Genomic DNA, 22861 nt, shown 5'->3' on the forward strand with positions numbered 1-22861 from the left:
AAGTGCTGTTTAAAACAATGATCTTGTTTGCCAGGGACCTTCATCACTCTTTTCTTTTCTCCTTAACTACTCCAACAAACTTAACAGTAGAAACAGAAGTACCCTCATCCAACTTCAGCAACTGGTAGATTTCTTCCATTACTGGGGACAATTCAGGTCTAAGCGCATTCATGCACACACAGCATATAACCTGAGAAAAACCCTAGCGTAACATGGAGCTGCTCATCAACATCCTTCATGGAGCTGGAGCTCTCCAAACCATCCAAATACAACTTGCTTTGATACACTGAAATGTAAGCTGTCGTATATATCCTTTGTAACACATACACATACACAGCCACACACCTACATGTGATTAATACTCATTACGAAGTTCTTACAGAAAGGGAAAATATAATTCCAGTAGGTTAAGAAGTTTTAAATAAAACTTGTTCTGTTTCAAATTAACCATAGCAACACAAATAAACTGTATCCCCAAAATATGGAATGATATCCATCCTTTTTTTTTTTTTTTTTAAACCCGCAATAGACAATAAAGCCGATACTTCACACTGAACTACAGCCAGTAGACAACACTGCTAGATACGGCAATATTCTGCAGCAGAATGTCCCAAAAGCCTTATAATCTGACTAAAAAGAAGTTTACAAAAACACTCGAATGTTTTAAAAATACACATAATCTACTGGGACAATCTCTGAAATGGTAGCTTCCCTGGCCAGATGCTCTCCACAAAGCTGCCTTTGAATTTTGCAGCTATGCAAAGCTGTAATTTCTGGGCTACAGAATTTCAGTGTATTAAAATGCTTAACAAAATAAAATGTAAGTGATAAAACGTTTCACGTTTCAACTGAATTAAATATGAAACAATTCCGTAAAGAAAAAAAAAAAACCAACTTATATCCATAAGCTTTTGCCAATGCAAAATACTCCACTATCTCTCCCCTGACCATGGCTCTTACAACCTCATCTACTTCTATCCTCTCACAGCCCCTTTCAGTTTCTCATTGTACCCCCTTGGCACCATCACACACCCTCTGTAGCCCAGATGCACATGGGTGAAAACACTCCACACCCTGTGGCTGAGTCTGGGTTAGCTGCTGGTGGATGGTGCACACCAGCTCAAACTGGAAAACCACTGAACAGAAGACAGTGGTCACCGTCCTTCATTACATTTGCTGGACTTTAATGTCTTTGTAACATTCATCTTTCCATCCATTTTAGCCAGAACCAGGTAAGCTAAAAAAATGTTTGAAAGATGTAAATAGGCCGACAGATGTGACAGATGTGCAGCAGACTCTGTTCAGGAAACCGGACTAGGAGAAGCTCAAGAAATAAGCAGCCTTCTGAAAAGTTGATACTGTGAAGATATGGAATAGACACTGATACATATCACATTGAAACATACTACAGACTTGTGGTGGGGGTGGAAGGGAAGCACGGCCTGATTTTGATCTTCAAGAACTTAGGAAGTACCTCAATACTCCATATAAAACAAAAACAGTTAGAAGTACAGCAATTCATTAACTAAACATACATCCTTTATTTAAAAAATAAATCAATTCAGACGTATACCAAAATCTTCTTCCAAATAAAGAAAAATTGGAACAACTACAAGATTCCTAAGCCGCTTCCTCCAACCAAACCTTCCTGGTGTTCCCCACAAGCAGTTGCTCTTTGAGGGGATCATGGATGAAGCACGGGCAATAGTTGTTAACGGATGCAGGGTGGCCCACTTTCCAAAACAACTGTTAGTTGCTCATTCAGAAATGTAATTTCCATTCAGTTGACTAATGAAATAATACCTGACATTAAGATTTTTCAGAGGCTTGGTAATAACCATTATCTAGGTTCTATTTTAGTCTCTAAGTGGCAACTTTTTTCATGTGGCAAACCCTGCCCAAAGGGAATCTCCCGTCCCCCTACTTGGGGGCTGGCCCATCACCAACTGCAGCCTAGGCTACAATTTCCAGTAGCAGAATGAAGCCTATTCAAGCTAGCATGATTAATTTAACTAAAAAGAAAACCACAAGCAGAGAGAAATGGATTAAAAACTAACAAAACCCTACATACACATGGTCTTATCTTAGACTTGCCTTGTTAACATTCCATTTTTTTGAGCCACAGGGTGAAGCACTCCCTGGGCACTGCCCAATGCTGACACTATAACCTAGTGCCTTCCAGTCTCCAGCACAACCCAAGGCTGAATTCAGGTATTGTTCCTCCCAACACAAAGCAACTGAAAGAAATCCACTGCCAGGTTCCCAGAAAGCTGGGGAAAGGCTTAACTGAATTTAACCCTTAGGGGTCCCTGTAAGCAGCTACACAAAATTCCCCTGGGCTAGAGCTACATACAGCATCAGTAATTCCTAACTTCTTTGTAACTGTTACGTTCTATACTTGGAAATACCATTAGACAGGGGCATACAGCAAGGAAATGGTGTTATGAAATAGTTTCATTTTCTTCAATGAGAACAGATGTTAAAATTTTTTGTAAAGATCTAGCAGCAGAACCAGAGATGCAATATGGTTTATTTACTACTCACTTTCTGCATTTTCCTCTAACCAATAAATGCATTTAACTTTCAGATTTGCTCTCCAGATTCTCTGTAATGGGAAAATCCAATAATATAATATAATTTAGACCCAATAAAGAAAAAACGCTAAGACAAAGGAAAATATATGTAGAGTACTGATGGGAATAACTGGCAAACCTTATTTAATCAAGAGGTTTGACTTATAGAAGTACAACAGTATTAGCTTATATTGGGTCATCCAAATCCTCAACATATCTGAAGATTCCAGTAACACCAATGAAACTGTGACTTATCTAAATATAAAGTCAGCTACTCAGTAAAGACTATTCCAGACAGTCCCCATGTGTCATTTTATACAACACACTCAGCCATGATTATACAGTAAGCACCTACAGATAAAACACCTACAGATAAAACAGAAAAAAATTAATAATTTTCAAAGCATTATAAAATAACTGAAACAAATTATCTGCCCATCTTTTCAAATATCAAAAACTGTCATTTTCCAAATGGCTCCCCTAATGAGCAGAGAGCAGTCTCAATACGTCCACCAGTGACTTCAAATACTGAGCTCCTCTACATTAAGGGTATGTCATGTATGTATGTGTGAGCACATGCTTGGAGTGCTGGGCTAGTTCCAGTATTTCTCTATGACACTGTTCATTTGTTATCACTGCAAAACAAAGGCAAAAGAAAAAACACCACCAACAAACAGATGATAAATACGTGGGCAAACTTTTATGCTCGTGATTTCCAACTTTAACTTCTTCCTATTTAAAACATATTAGGATTTATCATCAAAATGAGCAGTTTTTCCTGTTACCAGCTATATACTATGAATGTGATGGTGAATGACATCACATCTCCAAATACTTATCTTTCTCATTTCTGCCATTTTTTGGTTAGCCTAGAGCAATACAGTGCTTATTTTTAAGATATTGGTTATAAAATAAAATTAATTTAAAACACACTAAACCTCTGAATTTCAGCATTTTTATTCATACGAATATGACTGTAAGCAAGACTATCAACTGATGCAATAGATCCTTTATATAGATAGCACTTCTGTAGGTAATACAGATAAGAGTACTGTTTCACTCAGGATGCAGAGGGAGTTAAATCATGAAATATTCCATTTTAATTAAGATTACTGTATCAAAGGCAAGATTTAATGCAGAACTGAAGTAAGGATGAAGGTTAATGCCTATTCTAAAAAGAATTTACATAAATTATGTTTCAGTAGTACACCAGAAGGCTTATATTGTCAATTTATACCAAGTGATATCATAGAAATTAGAGACTGAAAGTATCTATTAAGTAATCATCCTCCCTTCTCCCTCCAACACAGAATTCTTTTCTCAAGTTTATTTATGAATTCTTTGTTCACTGAAACTTCAAATAGCTCAAGTAATGGGACAATCCACTGAAACTTCAGCAGAGAGCATCACACACTTCAGCATCTCCAACATGTAGGCCGGTTGTTTTTGTTTGTTTGTTTGTTTTTTAAACAGTATCCAAAGATGGGTTTCACCTCATCTTATTTCATTACTCCTACTTAGACCTCCTTTGGACTTCAAAATGAATCCTTTCTTCCTACTTGAAAGCTATAAATGCTTTTAGTCATTTTCATCATCCCCCAGTAGCTATTTAGCCAAATTAGTATAGGGATCATCCCTCTTGATCTGAGCATTGCCAAGCACACAGATAACCATATGTAATAATTACACACGTTCATTTCCTTTAATCTTTCTTCACAAGTCATTCCCTTCTAGCCTTTAATTTTTACCACTCTTCGTGCCTACATCTTCTTTCAAGTGCTAGTATCTTCCAATTATTTTCTTTCCTCTGAACAGCTTTGTATTGGGCCATTCCCACTTACGCATGTTAGTCTGAATATCTGAATTTATTCTGTAGGTTGTTCTTTTTGATAAAACATCACACTGGTATTTCACTTCTCTGTTCATAATGAACAACCACAGAAAAAAAGAATTACCTGTACTAAAGACTAACATTTTAGCTTATTAAAAACATTATAAACATAAGTGCCTAATAAATTGAAATTATTTAAATTACTCATTTCTGTCTTTGGCTATTATTTTCCGGGCTCCATTTTTATTTTTAATACCCAGAATAAGACTAAAACTTTTGAGATCTTGATGCTGTTTACTTTGTACAGAAGGAGGGAAGGAAAAAGCAAGTCAAGAATGAGTTCATCAACAGACCAGCTAACTGCAACAGCCCCAGTCAGTCACTACATCTTTATATCCTTCCCCCTTTACTACTTCTCTTGGTTGCCCGATGCATTTTATGCTACAGAATCTCACACTGCTAAGAGCGAGTCAACAAAGAAAATAAAAGGTTTTTCAGGTTACAATTAAAAAGAAGCACAGAGAGATCACACTGTTGATGTCACTGCTATACCTGTTCACTGAATCAGAACGGATAGCTTCCGTCACCCATCCTTCTAGACTGTCAGTCTAGCATCTTTCACAAGTACTACAGTCACACCAATGATTAAAAAGCTTTTCTCTGCACCATCAGTGTTACACATCCATTAGAGGTCACTTCAGGCTAGAAAATATCTGTTGCAAAACATCTTCCTAGGCCATTTACTAGTAATAAATAAAGTCTGGAAAAGATAAGGTCACGCATGGTCCTCAATTATTAAACTAAATCAACAGGGATCTCTCTTTGTATGTCTTTTATTAAAAACCCCAGTTAACGCTCTCCCTGGTCTTCACTTTTAAAACCCTGATTTGTGTTACACTTTAAGAAATATATATGGGCAGGAACTGGTGGGAAAGTAATTACATATGTAAAAACACACAGAGGCACCTATCAACATTCCACATGAACTGTTGCTAAGAACTTCCACATGCCCTGCTTGAAAGGGAAATGCATATTAGTTTATAATCATATTTAGAATTGAGTATTGTTTATAATAAAAGAGATAACATTAATTTGAAGATTAAAATACAGAATTTTTGGTACTGGGATATTTTCTCTCTCCACATGGCTAGCTGTAGGGTAATTGACGTTCATCAGATTGAAGTAAAATTGCCCCATCATACGTTAGTGTAACCTACTTGCAGATAAGCATCTACATTCTGCTCATCTAAAACATGTCTTAAAAGTATTTCAATTTTAATTTCAATTGTTAAACCGTGCCATAAAATCCCCTCTAGATAAGCTAAATCACGTTCTGAAATTTACCTCTAAAGAACCTTCTGAACTCATATCTGAGCAGCCTCTTTTTTTCCCCCCTCAGTTCTCCTACAAGCTCCTCATGCATCCAGTCTCACCATATTTCAAAATGGAAGCAGAAAATTCTACCTTTCTTGTCATATTTGGCTCTCTTGTGTCAAAAAAGATCACTATTGATGTTTTCCACAAAACAATAAGCTGTGATACAATTGCTGATACTGAAACGTGTTTCAAAGACATATGGTACACAGAAATTCAGGGATGGAAAATGACAGATCATCATCACAGAATTCTGCAGAGTGTCTACCAGGAAAATCCCCGCGTTAAAAAGACAGAACTTAAGCACTTGTTCTTTGAGATAAATCAAAAGCAGCTCTGCAAATTGAAAGTCGGCACTAGCCTGCCAGCCAACTAACTATATATCCCCAAGTATACTACAGTGTAACCAGACAACTCAATCCACAGGAGTGATGAAGTCAACAGTAGATTATAAAAATCAACTGTTTTTCCTGCTCTGCAAAAGTTTTCACAAGGAACATGACAACCAAGAAGGTGCATTTGGTGGCACGTTTCTTTCTATTGTTTTATGAGCAATTCAGAATATTCAAGGAAAAGTACTTACTAGCCAATATGAGTAAGACTTCTTAGACCTCAGGGTTGGAATATAAGATAGCTTCAAATGTAAATATTTACCTTGTAGCTATGTAGCTTCTAGCTGATGAAGTAAATTAGTACTTCAATGACACGTCACTGTAATCTAATAAAACTGTCAAAATCAGAGAACTTCCAGAAGATCGCATCTACAACAGGGTGCATGAGATGATGTTCTCTGTACGACCAGTTCTCTCCATTAACTAGAAACTCATGCTACTGACTAGCTTAGATCTATGTGCATACTGTGAAAGTACAGTGAAGGCAGATCTAATTAGATCTAGTTTTCATTCCGTCCTCCTTCACCTTTTGAGAAACGAAGGCACAAGGATCAGGGCCAGAGATTGTGCACAGTACCTATTGTACTTTTTGATATTTGGCATTGTTATCAGCTTTTAGAATAATACTTTTGCAGCAGATTTGCCTGTTCACTAACCAAGTCACAGGGATTTTTTCTTAAAAACCAACACAAAAAAACGTATTTATGGAATCAAACCTTTGCAAGTCTAAGCAATGTCAGGACATTTTAGCTTCTTATTCTGTGACTCCTCCATATTTTAAGAAGCAGTATTTTTAATGTTCATTTGTAACATAAACTTTCCATATTTTTCGGATTTACATGTACCTGCTGTCAGCCTTCCACACTGCTTCCCCCACGTATTTGTCAATTTTCATTTCCATAGATGGAGAAGAGAGATTATGTCAATTCTTAACTATTCCTCGTCTATCAAGAGGCATTCTTTTGTCAAGCTTCATATTTTGAAACCCTGCCTTTCAAATTAACTGTAATGCAGCTGCTTCCTTTATCCAAGATGCTGTGTCAAGCTGCACTATTCCGTATCAAATGAATAGAAAGCAGCAGAGGGTCCTTGGAGGAGGAGGAGGGATGTCAAGTAGAAAGTCAGTGGCTTGAACTGACTGCAGTTGGCAAGGCAGAAACAGTAGAAGTATTCACTGATGTGATCCAACATATTCTTTAATACATCATTTTGCTGCCTTGTGCTCTATCATTATACAAGTACACAGCCTTGGTACCCAGACATCCAAAGCTGTAGAGTTCTCCTGGTACAGACTGAATGCTACAGATTATTTCACATGTAATACAACAAAACATGTAGTGAAATGACATATGAGGGACCTAAAGAAAACATAATATAGACAGGGAGATGCAATAGCACGCAAAACAAGAGAGGAGGACAGAGACTTTATTAGAACCATTCTGAGGAAAGCACCAGTAGAAAGAAGGTAACATTACAGTCAACTGTTCTACCAGTGACTGTGAATCATTTTTGTGCCATTTATGTGCAATTATATTCATTTGTATTCATTACTGTGTGTGCAGAAAACTACAAGACCCATATATAAGTTAAGGCTTGAAAAATGAAGACCATGTCAGAATATCTGTGCCCTTACAACCCTGCTGAGGGAAATGCCAAGGAAGAAGCAAAGCTATTTAGGTAAAAAAAGACAATGGCAGTACAAATTAAAAGAGATAAAACTTGTTGTAAGTAATCTTCAACTCAGAATTAGAAATAATTAAGTCACCAAGGCAGCAGAGAAACAGGGACACTACGGTGCTGTTTGACCCGAGTCCTGTTCTAGTCCAGAAATTCTGTATTTCACTGAGCCAGGTTCTATACTAATTCTCAGTCAGAAGATGGCTCCTTTTCTCAGTCTGTGATCCATATTAGCAGAGAAATCATCCAAGTTAATTTTAAGAAAGAGAACAACAAAAATTATGAATAGTGTTGACGAAGTCACCTGACTGTTCAACAGTCACATATCATACAAGAGATTTGCAAGAGAAGTAATAAACTCTACCTTAACTCTCCAATTTACTTTATCTCAATGTTGCATCCTAAGTCATTTTGATGAATAGCTGGTAATTCTGGAACAGATTATGTGCATACAGTAAACAGTTAAAGGAAAGTGATTAGAAAACTTATCATATACAAGCAGTTTTTGGATATATATGTTATCAAGCGAGGTTGTGCAGTATTTGCTTAATTAATCTTTGCTGTCTTAACAGATGAACCAGATGTACTATTATGTTCTTTGTTCTTCCCTAAAGAGGGGATGAGCCGATTATTTATCTCCAAACAATAGGAGTTCATGTACCACAGTGAAGATTTTTTTTTTAATCTGGGAGGCAATCACTAACAAGCTTCAGCTGCAACCGCTTGATGTAAACACAGTGTGAATTTGTTCCTGGAGTATTAAATGATGTTCCATTAAGTACATGAAACCCATTTCTAAATAAGCATGTAAAGAAAGGGATGGAAAGGACAGAGTTTGGGAAGAGACAGATTCTGCTCTGACTTTCATGTATTCATATTTACTTCCTTTATACACTAACACATTCCCATAGATAAGTTAAAATTTCAATCTTCAAATACTGTTTACAAATAATGCACTGATAAAACAGAAGTCAAAGAAAGCATTGGTTGATGCAACAAAATCCGTTTTACACCATACAATAGATGATGTGAGGACACAGAGGAATATATAAGGATTATCTCAAAAATCACGCTTTTTATTTGATCATATTTGGAAAGTACAAATGTATTGTAAACAGATTTTAAAGAGCATTATATAGAGCTACTTACTGGTTGATGAGAGTCAGCAAATTCTCACAGAGAAACTACTAAAATAATAATAAAAAAAGAACAAATGCAGCTAGAAAGCTTCTCATCTATTCTAACTAAAAGCATCGACAGAACAAATTTAGAAATTCCATTCATCTTCCTCAGACTCAATCGTATCTGAAGTTCTCCTTCTCTCTCTCCCTCCCTCCCAGTAGCATCTCTTGTCATAACTAGAATTTCTCCTGTTGTACTGGTTTTCAATAATTCACAATCATTTGCTTTTGTTATATACATTTATCTGTGCCTTAAAAACAGCTAAGTGCAAACCTGGGTACTGTTACCAGAAGCTCCTTAGAGAAATAAGTTTTCTACCTAAATTACCAAGAAGAAAGAATTCGAGTAGAGCAGAACAGAGGTGGTTACGAAAAAGCTTCCCAAGAAGGTTGAGAAAGCTTCCCAAGAAACTGTAAAGCTTCATTAACAATATACCCTCCCCAAATGAAACAAGATCGAGGCAGGTCAAACAACAGAGCGTAGCTCAAACATCAGTTTCTCTACAAGATCTTTTTTGCAAAAACTAAAACCAGAAGAAATGAAGCACCAGGAATACATTTATTTTTATCCACAGCCATGCTGATGCTTAACCAAATAGCTGACTATTCTTTAGAAGTCATGCTTTTTCTTTCTCACCTGAAAAAAGCAGGCTTTCTCAAGCTGCCACAGCCAGTGCTGAAGTGCTAACCTATGTTCCCATGCTTTGCATCACAAGTTCCCATTTAAGGTGGTGAATTTCCATCAGATCAGTTTGGTGACCAGTAATACAAAAACTGAGTTATTTATTACCTCTTATCGCCACCTTTCCAAACCTACTAAAAATTAACAGAGTACTGACCAACAGATTATTAAACTTTCTAATCCACAGATATAACAAAATAAGGCATGTGATGCATAATATACCTACAGAATAACATATGTGATAGGATCAAATGCAACAATAATATTACAAAGACATAGAAAATACAGCTGCAATTTTGCCAACAGCTAAGTATGCTGTTCTAACAATACTGGTAGTCACGACATCACTGGATCAAAAAACTACATTACAGGCCCATATGGACAAGATGCCTGCAGGGGTTGCACAACTTGCATAAGACTGAATGTACAGAGAACTGTTAGTGATGTTATATAAGAATAATACTCATTTAGCCAGCACAGAATATATATGTACTTTCACAGACACTGCAAAAAAAAAAAGGAAGCTTATTTGTAGCAGTAATGAAAATTACCAGTAAGGACAACTACCCCAGAGTATAGAGTTTATGTTCAATCATCCAATCTTGGGGGACACTGAAGTCTTTAGAATGATTAGACAGGAAGCTATACTGCACACAATATGTATTTTTAACCAAACCTTTTCCTCTGGAAACCCACGCATCTTAGAACTAAACACTTCAGACAGATTGGACATAAAACGTTCCTAGGAGCAGACCCTGCAACAGCAAGGAAGGCTGGAACACTGTGCAGGAACAGCTGAATGAGCAAAGAGAGAGTAATTCTTGTTCTGCCAAGAGTTCTCAAGTATAGAATGGAAAGGGGAGTATTTTCAAACATTAACACAATCTCAGCTTTGTAGAAGCAATTACACTTTTTTTCAAGTGGGAAACACTACCATGACAGCACTCCTTCTCAAAGTTGTCTCATCAAGAGGATCCAACATAATGCGTAAACAGACTTAGCACTATGATCAGAATAGGAGTATCTGGTGTCTGAGAAAGACCATGCCAAAAAAGCAAACTCCATATCAAATAAGTAGGTAACTAAACTAGAATTCTTACTCTCATCTTGGCATCTGAATTTTACCATAGCGGGCAACAACAAAGCAGTCGTTTAAAATAACAAATTATCATATGAAACAGCAAGATATAAAGTATGCTGCTAGCAAAACATAAGCAAACAAATCTTGTAGGTAAACTGCCATAAACTGTTCCAGTTTACATATGTTAATATTAGTTATTCCTTAATCTACTCCATGTGATGCAGTCAAGAAAGGAAGGAAAAAGAAAACAAACCTGACAGTATTCCATGCTTCAAGAAAGGCTATTTTAATCAAGGGAAATTACATTCCTCTGGCTCCTCGCAGCTGGGAGCATTCTATATACATCAGGGGTTTTATGTATTTCTAATAGATCAGTATCAGATTGGTACTTAACGCACTACTCTAAATCTTAGAGCTGTAGACTTATTCCACCTTCAGATAAGATCACTTGCTCTGTAACCAGCATCACTTAGAATTGCATTTATGAGTTTGCCAAATTGGAAAATGTTAATTTTTAACCTCCGTTCCAAATTCTTATATATTTATATTAGTTTCAGGAGTTTTGAGGATCTCTTAAGGAAATTCAAATGCTTTTCTTGGATCCAGCATTAAACAAATCAGAAACATCTTTAAATGAAATGCAGGCTGTGAAGTATAAGACAGCAGATACATCATTATATATCTACAGAGAGAAACAGCCATTTCCAAATGCACTGTGATTAGAAATTAATTCTAAGTAAACTAATCCTACATATATTGAGTATACATAATACTCGATATTTTCATATAGCTATACTAATTATAGATATACCTAAATTATGACTACTTAAATAAAAATATAAACATAAAATAAATCTTTTTAAAAATAACATAACAGTCTTAACTTCAATGAATTACAGTGAAATGCAGGCAGAAGTGAAGTTACCTATTGGCATGCGTCAGCCATTACTATACTCTGAGATAAGTTATCGCATCTCTCTGCATAGGCCCCTCTCCAGATGTTCTGAGTTGTGTTACTATTTATAAGTATGCAGAAGTAAGCAAAACAAAGGAGATGGTTCAGTTTTAGAGAATAAAAGCAACATCATAGCTCAAATCTGTAGTAGATCCAGGCAATCTTTTTTATGAAAAGCATACTTCACTAGAAGATGGGCAGCTGGACTAGATATTAGCGTTCTTTCCCAGCCTTAATGATTCTATGAGTCTAAGAAAGTCAAAGCAAAATAAAATATATAGAAAACAGGACATGTGAAAAACAGCTGAGAGAATTAATATGAAGAAGCAACTGAAAAATCATTTTGGTAGAGGCAAAAGTATTGGTGGATTTTGGCTAGCAGTCCACATCATAAACCACAACAAGTAAAAGACCTACTTGTGATATTAAATGAACAACACTTACCCACTTAATGTAAATAAAGCTTGTTTAATTTAAATAAATGTTGATAATTCATGTAACATTCCATGCACATTCTTACAAAGAAAACACTGTATTTCGGTCTAAATAGTAGAAATCTAAAATGAAACACTGTCCTACAAACCAGACTGAATAGACCTGTGCAACATGTACTTGTGGTAGATATCATAAAGCTTCCTGGTATCCATCCATCCATGTAGCAATTACACTTAGCCACAATGCACACTTGCAGCTCTGCACAGTGGGTGCATGTGGACACAAATCATGGTCCTGCTGGTTCCCTAGGGCTGCAAAGGCGAGCTGCTAGGAAACATCAACCAGTGTACCCAGATATGTGACTCTGCTGCTACTGTAGAATGCAGACTGCATACAACACCACTGCACTGGCTGAACATCTTCCATTTTTTCCCCACTAAAATATTTCAGCCACGTGCTCAATCTAGCCATACATCCAATTAATTGCATGCACATTAACTGTGCAAACTCTGACTGAGGCACAAGTGATGCTGGTTGGTAGTATCATCTTTCATCTGCTAAATTATTACACAGAAGTGCACCTGAAGAAAGACAGTTGAAGATCCTGTCCTCTGAAATGGCTACAGAAATCACTGATTTAACTTCCATGATCTCTTGATTAGAAAACAAGCAAATTCAATCAAGTTGGTGACATGTAACAGCAACACAAAATGTGTTAAAAAACAATAACATAAATTAGAACTGCTAAAACAGCAACAAAAAATAGGATATTCTGGAGGAGAAGACCAATATTCACATATGTTCCAATATCAGTAGTCTAAAAACCTCACCTTCGCTTCCTCTCAAACAATTCCTCACTAGATGTGTGAAAATGTTATTTAAAAATAGCACACACTGAAAAGAAAACACAGAAGAATTTTCAACTCTTAAAGTGGCAATGGAAACAACTGTCATTTGCAGAAGTGTAGATTTGTATCTTTTTGTTTTCCTTGGTGCTGTTTGCTCTGCTAATTACTGAGGGCAGGGGCAAATCAAACTTTATAAGCCAATTCATATAGCCCAATTACAGTAAGAAGCATCTGTAAAGATCGCACGGCTAAAAGACGTGCATTCACTTTCTGTTTGCAAAAGTACCAGACTGTTCAATCACTAATTAATATTATTAATGTTATTAACATTAAAAGGCAAAAGTTGCAAGAAGATGGAAATTTTAAGTTGAGATTCTGTTTTGTAAAAATGAAACACTGTTAATAAACTCAAGCATTGAGCAGAACACTGAAATTTTTTCTGCTCAAGGAAAGCTTCATTTGGAAAAGCTAATAACCATAATTTTGGTATGAATAGAAATTATGCGCAGGAACAAGAAGCAATAAGAAACATCAAGAAATCAGCAGCACGGCAGATCTTAAAGCAGCTGCCAGTCCTTGAATCCTGACTGAGATTGTTGATCAACTTTAAAGTCAAGGCATGCTATTTTCTGATAGCACATGGGGAGAATTCATAAGCATTTGGTTCATGTACAGCCTTTTGGTCTCCAAATGAAAGAGCACAAAATTAAAGCTGAATCAGTTAAAAAGACTGATGTTTGATTTACAGCTTTTTAAAACTTCTGCACAATTACTCTTTTCCTATTTTAGACACAAGCAAGAAAAAAAACCAACCAACTTGTGGCAATGTAACAGCAAAAAATATAGACACTGTAAGGTAATTGAGCTACTAAATAATTACTTGGAAAACTATTTGGAAGCTTGTTCAGAATAGTAAAAATCATTGGAACATGACCTGTTTTAAGCTATTCAAGTGGAAGTACAATTCAACTACTTCAAAATCTTTTAAAGTTCTTCTCTATGTTATTCTACATTAGAAATGAATTTTAGACTAAAATTTAATGCAAAACATGTTTCAAGAGATAAAAAAAAAAAAATTACAATACTTTATTTTGGTATCAGCAAATCTAATCTCAACCTTCTTGCCCTAACAGTTACAATTCAAGAGAACCCTTTCAACGTATCTTTACAGTTTAATCTGCGTATTTTAAGATGAAATTCCTGTAACAATTCTTTGATAACACCGCCATCTAGTGTTGAATTATTTCATACTTTAAAATGAAACTTCGGTGTTTAAAATCACTGACACCTGGCTTCAAATATTTAACAAAAGAGAAAGAAAGGTTTAATACAAGAAGTATCTATATGGCCCATCAACAGCAGACAGATCACAAGTGAAACCAATCCAAACATTGCTTGGATTGTACTGTATTTTATACAACTCTAACAGCCTTATAAGAATAACACCTTTTCATTTCTTACTGAACTAACCCTAGTTATACCCTTGTTGATCAACTAACATCGTTAACTGAGATAATGTCTTTGTGACTTTGTAATTAGTTTCAGTTTCAACACTGTGTCTTAAATCAACAGATATATTACACTGAATGCAGCAAACCAAAACAGTCAAGGTATAACTCACAGCCCTTTCCCTATCCAATGTCATTAGACAGATCAACAAACTTCATAGTAGAGTGAATTAAAGAATCTATGCATTTATAGAACAACAATTCATCTCAGGCAACCTCTAACATTTCAGACAGAAGAAAAAAAAGTGAATAGATACTGTTGTACAAAATTAGGTACTTTAATTCACATTAGTAAAACTGAATTCTTTCTGTTTCAAAGAAACTCTTAAGTAGCTACAGAGCTGAAGCCAGCCAAAGGCTGGACTTGTAAGGATTCTATGGTTCTATACATTGTTTGCGGTTTGTGTTCTTTAGCCTCCTCCTGAATGCCTCTGAAAGGTAAAGCATTGACCTCCCCTGGGAGTTGAATACTACAAGTTGACATTCACTGATCTAAATACAGAAAAGTAAAAGTTTTTATTAACAGACTTTTTTGAGGTTCATATCTAATTAGGTAATATACCTCAAATCCTACAGTAACCTTTAACTCTTAACCAATAACCTTAAACTAAGTTCAAGTCTGTGAGAAAATACTGCATGAAGATGTAGCTGCCTACTGCATCTGAAAAGCACGTAGGCTGCCACCATTATTAACACATACCACTGATTAAATAAAGTACTACAGTTCACTTGGTCTTGCATTTCTTGATATTAAAATGTGTATTATTTGCAGTGGATTACTCTGCAAATATGAGAGATGAACTTTGCCTACTTAAACATATGTGAACGCTGAACAGTGATGATTAAAACCGCAGGAGAACTGGTTAGATATCTCAAGTGTATTTCCTAGAACTCTGCATAAAAATAAACATCATATTTAAGTAATCCCCGATTTGAGACTTATCAAGTATATGTAGAAGATATTTCTAAATAAAAGTCGACCACAACTGGAAAGCAAGAAAAGCAGCGGAAAGGGAGATCTCCTAAGGTGGCCATGAAAGCTCAAAGAATCAAGCTGACATTAGGAAATTATTTATTAGATATAAATAATTAATTAGATATAAATAGATATTTACAACTGATAAACACTGAGCTTTAGAGAGAACAGAGAGAATCTTACATTTACTGCGTTTCACTCAACGCTACAGTTATGCTGCCATCTAGTGAAAAGGGAAACTGACGCTCCTTTGAGAAAGGAGATGGGTCCAAATGAAAAGTATCACCCCTATGACATACATATACCACAGCAGGTACTTTTCACCCTCAAAGACCTTACTCCTCCCTTTGCTCTTATCTTGACTACTACAACTTCTGTAACACGTTATCAGTGACTAATTCTGTCCATAGGATAGAGAACAGTTATACATTTAAACTGAAATGCAAGAAGGCTAACAGACTTCAGTGAGAGCCCAACAAGCAAATCAACACAGATAACATTCCATGATCAAGAAAAACTGCAGCTATTATAAACTTTATAAACTTTAGCTTTATAAACTGTAGCTTATTATAAACTTTCACAAAACCATGACATCATTACACAGAATAAAGCTTGTATTCATGGCTACTTATACAGATGAATACTACCGTGAGACTTCAGCTTAAACTAATAATGTGCTTATTTTTCTATCATATTCCATTGAAACAATGACTTAAAAAACAACCAACAAAAAAAGCCCCCACACCCATCAATGTGAAACCTGTTGAAAAAGTCCACACACAATATACAGGAAATAAAAGCAAGTACTCACCTGGGAAAATATATTTGCAGTTGGAGCAACTCTGTTGTCCACAATACTATATAATATTGCTAATAATCTGTCCAGAGGAAATGGCTTTGGTCCAAGGAGGTGATTGCTGGTCTGCAAAGCAAACAAGAGTTTTTAATCCAGAAGGTTTTTTCCAGAGTATCACAAGATGCTATTTTTGTAATTTTCAGTTGCTAGGGAGGAACTCACAGTAGTCTTATATGTATATTTATATATATGGCTTCATATATATTATGGAAAACAATGAATACATGCTTTCCAATCAATATAAAAATACAGAAAGCTCTAGTTAACATGGCAAGAGTTCAAACTGCACAATAAATGGGAACATATAACAGAGGATCTGATGCCAAATTTCCTGCCACTGGATTTATAGATTTACTTGTCCTATTAAATTCCCTTGTCTAATCTATAGATTAAAGAGGAAAGACCAGATGTTATGACAAGGTACAAATAGTTTTCTTCAGTTTATAATGGGAAGGCAGGTTAGACTTCTTAAAAACTACCAATTTTTTAGCTAGTGAAAAGTGAAAATGTTCAGATTTATTCTATTGTCTACAGTCTGTAATCCACAATCACCCGACAAGTACTGCACATCACAGCAGTTCTTAAAAATCTGCAGGAAATGTTTTCTAAGTACGTGTCTTGGGTGTTTTCCCTACAAAAAACAAACGTTTTACTAGATAGTTTCATTTTGAAAATGTTTATAATGAGGAGATTCTGCTAAAGTATCACCATATCCGCTTTGACTCATTTTAGCTAACCTTCTCCTCTCTTAGACCTAACACTAGTTTCTCCGTTCCAATGGCAGCTGCATTAGGTTCTTATGAAAGCCATCTGGAAATCAGAAATGCTAATACTATGGAAACAAAATAGGCCACATCACATTAATTTTACATCACACACAATAGCATGAGGTGCTTTACTTCTAATCATATTTTTGTCAAAAACAAACTGAGAAGTGTTGAATAAATGACTATAGAAAAAAAAACATCAGATGTTTCAGAACAAGAGTTCTTCATCTTAAATGCCATATTAAACCACCCTGATAGGCAGCCTTATGGTCTTCAACATGATTATAGTGAATCAACAGAGTAGATCTTTCATAGTTTGAGATCACCTGATTTTCCACTATTAAGTTTGATCGCATTTTCATGTGTTTGAGTCATAGCTTTTACCTTAGTCACCTCCAATAAAGAAAACTAATGCATGGGCTCAAGGGCACTGTAATTGCTTGCTCTGTGCTTCATGTAAGGCCTTCAGTGGAGTAAAAACTTGCTGTAAGACCAGGAAATGCACTGGCTCCTTTAAATACTACACTGAAACAACAGGTAACACTCTACTCTAAAAAAACCCTGATTCTATGATAAGTTCTTCATTTTAGAAAATCTTAAATATGTGAAGTCTTCCGGCAATTTAAGACTTTCTAAAATAACAAACTTCATTAGAAATCAATAATGTCTCCAGATTTAAACTTCATGGATTCAGAACCGGTGTCAAACAATGATGCTGAAGACAACACTTTACTTATATTATTCTACAGAATCACAAAATAGTTGAGGCTGGGACACACTTTTGGCAGTGCCTGGAGGTCATCCAGTCCAACCCCTCACACCATTCAACAAGATTTGTTCACATTTATATATAAAGACTAAAGCTTCACTGCTGATAGTCTCAGAGAACCGACTTTCTGAACTCAGATGGAATCTACCAAACTTCAGGCAAAGAACAATAGCAAGCCATGTAGAAATACAAAGCAGACCCAATTTGCAGACCTACTGATTTTCACATAATTGCTATAAGAACACACAAAACAGCTCTGATGTGTTCTTCACCACCAACAACCAAATATCACCGGACATAAAGTTCATCATCACAGCTACTAAATTCATATACATAATTAAGCCGCTTTCACTGATTAGTCATAATGACAAAACTATGACTTCATCTTCAAAAAATATCAGACAATGCACTTGCTTTCAAGTTACTTAAACATATCCCTTTCCTATCTTTCATAAGCACCTGGAATTTAAGGAACTTAGCCAACAGCATTCTTCTTTGAAGCAGACTGCTGCATTAATTTGTTGCTAAGCATTAACAGACTCAAATTCTCCATCCATTCATCTATTCTCATAAGTTCCTAAACTGCTTTACTCTTTACATAGTGAAGTGGAAAAGTATAATAGGATTCACCTTGCTGATTTCAAGACCTAAATTTAATAGTCTGCACCACTGCACTCACCAGAGACCCACTCAATGGAGTCAGATGGACCCTCCCGCAGACATCCAGGTAATGGTTTGTAAATCACTCTATGCAGCCTGACTAGATCCCCTCTGAACACCACACGAGATTTGTTGGCTACTGTACTGAAAGGCGTCTAGATTTATGCGCAAACCGAGTAGACCACAAAGCTCCTGTCACATGAGGATGCTGAGAGCTGAACTGCTTAACCCCGAGAAGAAAAGGTTTGTGGGGATCTTACCAGCGTGCAGACAGATGGGGCTTCAGGTCTCAATTCAAATCCCTCTTGCTCAGAGCAAGGTCAGCCGCAAGACCAGACAGGTTAACCAGGACGACATCAGCACAGTCTTGTAAACCTCAAAGGATAGTGAGTGCACTCTGCCTCTCCAGGAAGCCAGTGACACTTCATGACTGTCATTATAGTGGAAAGTCTTTCTCTTACACCTCATACAAACATTTTGTTCCAGCTTATGCCCAGTGTTTCTCTCTCAGGTACAGGACAGGCCTTCCCTCTACCTCCCCACAGAGGGCAAGTGCTGCAGCCCTTGACTACCATGAGGATGAACTTGGCCAACAAACTGATCTCCTGTACCAGAGATGGGGCAGAACTGGACACGGTTCCAGATGCGGTCCAAAGACTGCTAAGCATGAGGGCCCAGTAGGTATCCACCTCCCATGACTTCAGCTGCCTAAATTAAGGAGCCTACTTAGCTGAGCCCAAAGCCATCTCATTTTCTCCTAGGAGCTGCTGCCAGACAAAATGATAAGACATTTTAGGCACTGAAGACTACTGCATGTAGTAACAGTGAATTCAAAAGAAAACACAGAAATAAGTTTCTGATATTTTTTTCCTGTTTTTTTCTTAAGTATTTTTAAAGTAAGCCATTTTATGAAAAGAAGTACAGTTTATAGAGCACAGAACCAGATAATACCAAATTCTCCTCTACAGATGCAGTACTGTCAGGTATACAGAGTAATATGTAATCATAACCCAGACTGTCAAAAGTTTTGATAAGGAAGACACTTGTTTCCTTTTAAGTGTGTCAAAGTAGAGAGAACGAAATACATTCAGCTTCCTTTTTTGCAGCACACATTGATCTATTCTTACTAGCAAAGCAACCAAGATTAAAGAGGAATTTCAGAAGATAGTTTAAAATGCTTCTGGAAAACAACATCACCAAAATATACCAACAGCACCTCTGTGGCACTGGCTTTTAGAAAATCCATTCCTTCAGCGGAAGAACACTTCCAAAACGTGTTTTAGCTTCTAAAATCCAGGAGGGGTCCCTAAAGCTACCTCTTAGCTAACACAGAAAGCAGTAATATCAGAAGTATGACACCAAAACTGTTCTAAAACCATCTATACAGAGAAGACAAATTCACTCTAGCACAGAACCCGCAATCAGAATGCAGGTAAGGTGGAAGAATTGCATATACCACCCCCTTCTTCTAAACACAGCAGTTCTGTGAAGCGTATCACCCAACATCAATCAGAAGTCAACAAACATAAAAAAAACTACTAAAATGTGTACACCCCAAGTAGCTAGCAGGCACAATCAGCATACAGTAATTCCTGAAGCTGCAATTAATGTACAGTTACTTCACAAGTCAGTTTTCTTCACATTATCATCCTTCTGCTTTAAGAGATTCGAATTTTCCAATTTGAGAAATGTTTTCTTCTGCAAAGCCAGCAGAGTTAAACAAAACGAAATGCTCCTTCTAGAAGTTCCACATTACTGGAATTCTTTTGCAGAAATAAATTCCTGTAAGAGTAGCAACAGATCAGAAGTTCTTCCAAACAGAAGACAGTGAAGAATAAGATTTATGAAGGTCTTCCGGAAGGAGCTGAGGAAAAATATTGTATAAAATAGTACTTGCAAAAAGCCAAGGGAACCCTCGTAACGTTTCACAAAGAAAGTTATCTTCTACGTTCAGAAATATTATTCATGAGTATTTAGAGCTATCAAAGCTACATGCTCTTGCTTAGGGGTTAAAAAAACACCCAGGCCGGATGTGGCTCTAGGAAGCCTGGTCCAGTGGTTGGTGACCCTGCCTGTAGCTGGGGGGTTGAAATTAGATGATCATCGTGGTTCTTCTCAACCCAGGCCATTCTACAATTTTCTTCCCCAGTTGTCACTGTGGGCTTGTTCATACTCCCAACATTTAAATGATCCAAGCCTTTCACAGTTTCACAACTCCAAACAAGAATGAGGATCAGATGCATTCTTAAAAAGTAAAAGCTTAACCCAAACTAAATTACATGCCCAAAAAGGTGAAAATTCCTAACCTCAATTGGCTGAACTTTCAACCTTCCTTATCATATGCTAAAAGATTCTCACCGTGCATGCTGGAGATTAAAATAAATAAACTCCAGGTTAAAGTCAAGGTATCCTTCTCCAACAAAATAAAACAAGCACCAATACATCTGATCACCTGTAGAAGCATACTCCTGCAAAAGTAGCTTCACCAGGAAAAATCTCACTTACTAAACTGGAAAAACATTGTTCCAGATCAACCATGCAAAGAAACCCAACCAATTCTGCTTTTATCTGCAACAAGGTAAATACAGGCACTTTTTTTCCCCTCTCAGGGAATTCAAAAGATTTACTTTTTCTAATTAGAAAGCAATGCCTCCAGATTTTCAGCCTGGCTGTACCTAAACACTTAAGGCAGGATTTATTTCACCTAATGTTAGCTTCCTGCCAAGTGGATATGTACAGCCAAACTAGTTTCCTAAGCTCCCATTATACCCAGTAGAAATCTAATCAATATTGTTTATGGCACAATTCATCCAATTCAATACAGAACCTACTTTAGCATGAGATGAATCTTGCGCTGCACTCCAATGCCCACATCAGCTGGCTCTGCACTGTCTATAGGAGACTAGTTTAGGTGCAGCACCCACCTGGATTTAAGTGAATGTGAACTCTAAATATGATGCTAGACAATTTTTTTCTAAGCAAAGGTAAATAAGCAGGCACAATTGGTGTGAAAAACACAAGCAAACCAGCCCCTACTTGTAACACTGCATATGTAATCTTTTATTTCTGTATTTCCATTTCCTTCACTGTAAAATCAAATATACAAGGTTACATCTAGGTCAATGCATCTCTGTGCAATATTTATAAAAGTCAGAGGGCAGTAAAAGAAATGCTGGTCTGGAAGATCCCTGTGGGGCCTGCAGTTTTTTTCTCTACTACTGTGGGAACAGTGCCTGAAAAAATTTCAAAACCAGACTCCGGCCTATAAGAAATTGGAATTTCTGGCATCAACTGTTAGGAGTGAAAGGGCCCTTTTACTTGTAGACTACAAAGAAAACCAGAGCTCTTGCAGAAGGGAAGGACCTCTTGAAATTCTACAAAGTTTTATCATACTAATCGTTCCCCAAGACATATTTCAAGTTCTTGTCTGCAATAAGTTTAACGTAACAAAGCTGATATCTTCAGTTCAGTATATTAGATGTACAGGATTACAAAGTTTTAATTAACTTCAAAGTAACATTAATTTTGTAATGCAACAAAGGTACAAGAATGAGATCTTCTGCAAACTTGGGCTGTGCTGATTATGAAACTTACTTACAGGTGGGCAACAAAGCAAGCTAATTTAAATGCACACACCAAATCACACTTTGTGAACAACAGCTCAATGCTTCAGCAGTAGGCTAAATGGAAAACCAACAAAACTAGAACTAATCTAAAGAAGATTATAAAGAAAAAAGTAACCAAAAACTTAAACTTTTGGGATATTAATTTTGGTTACATAACTACATGGATCTTGTCAGTTACCCTCATTTACTTTTCTTTCCTCAGTGCCTCTTCCTGTTTTGTTTTTGTATCTACTTGAAAGTACTTTGTTTCCACAAAAATGTAAATTGACTACAGGGCAGAGACTGTGTCTGCATGGTCTGATGCTGCAGGAACGGTAACAAAATGAAAGAAATGCATCATCAACGGAAGCACTTCTGAGCACTAAGAAGTAAATTCAGACATAAATGCATTTAGCAATTACACAGAACAAGCTCTACAGCATAGCTGAGGTGACCGTGACCTCTATATTCTGTCATTTAATCTCTTTCCCTTTCTTTCACATTCCTAGCTGTTCTCATCTCTCTAGTTGTTCCCATCTCATCACTAAGCCTGAAAATCCTATTGCTGAGAGAATAAAACAAAACACCGTTCCCGCAGAGGCTGCAGGAAGAACATCCTTGGTCGAAGGTACAGCAATTATTTCTCCTCTCTCTCACTCCTGAAAATGATTTATCAACTAATTAAGATGTG

General features: G+C 36.6%; 1 protein-coding gene across 6 annotated transcripts in view; it reads right to left on the reverse strand.

Moving 5' to 3' along the window:
* Window positions 1–22861, reverse strand: part of ORC5 (origin recognition complex subunit 5) — a 63175-nt gene that overhangs the window by 16063 nt on the left and 24251 nt on the right. For all 6 annotated transcript variants that reach the window (XM_072338707.1, XM_072338743.1, XM_072338749.1 and 3 more), the window contains one exon: window positions 16325–16435. In XM_072338707.1, coding sequence (XP_072194808.1) covers window positions 16325–16435 — 111 coding nt within the window. The remainder of the gene's footprint in view (window positions 1–16324; window positions 16436–22861) is intronic.

Source organism: Excalfactoria chinensis, chromosome 1, assembly GCF_039878825.1.
Source record: "Excalfactoria chinensis isolate bCotChi1 chromosome 1, bCotChi1.hap2, whole genome shotgun sequence".
Taxonomy (NCBI): domain Eukaryota; kingdom Metazoa; phylum Chordata; class Aves; order Galliformes; family Phasianidae; genus Excalfactoria; species Excalfactoria chinensis.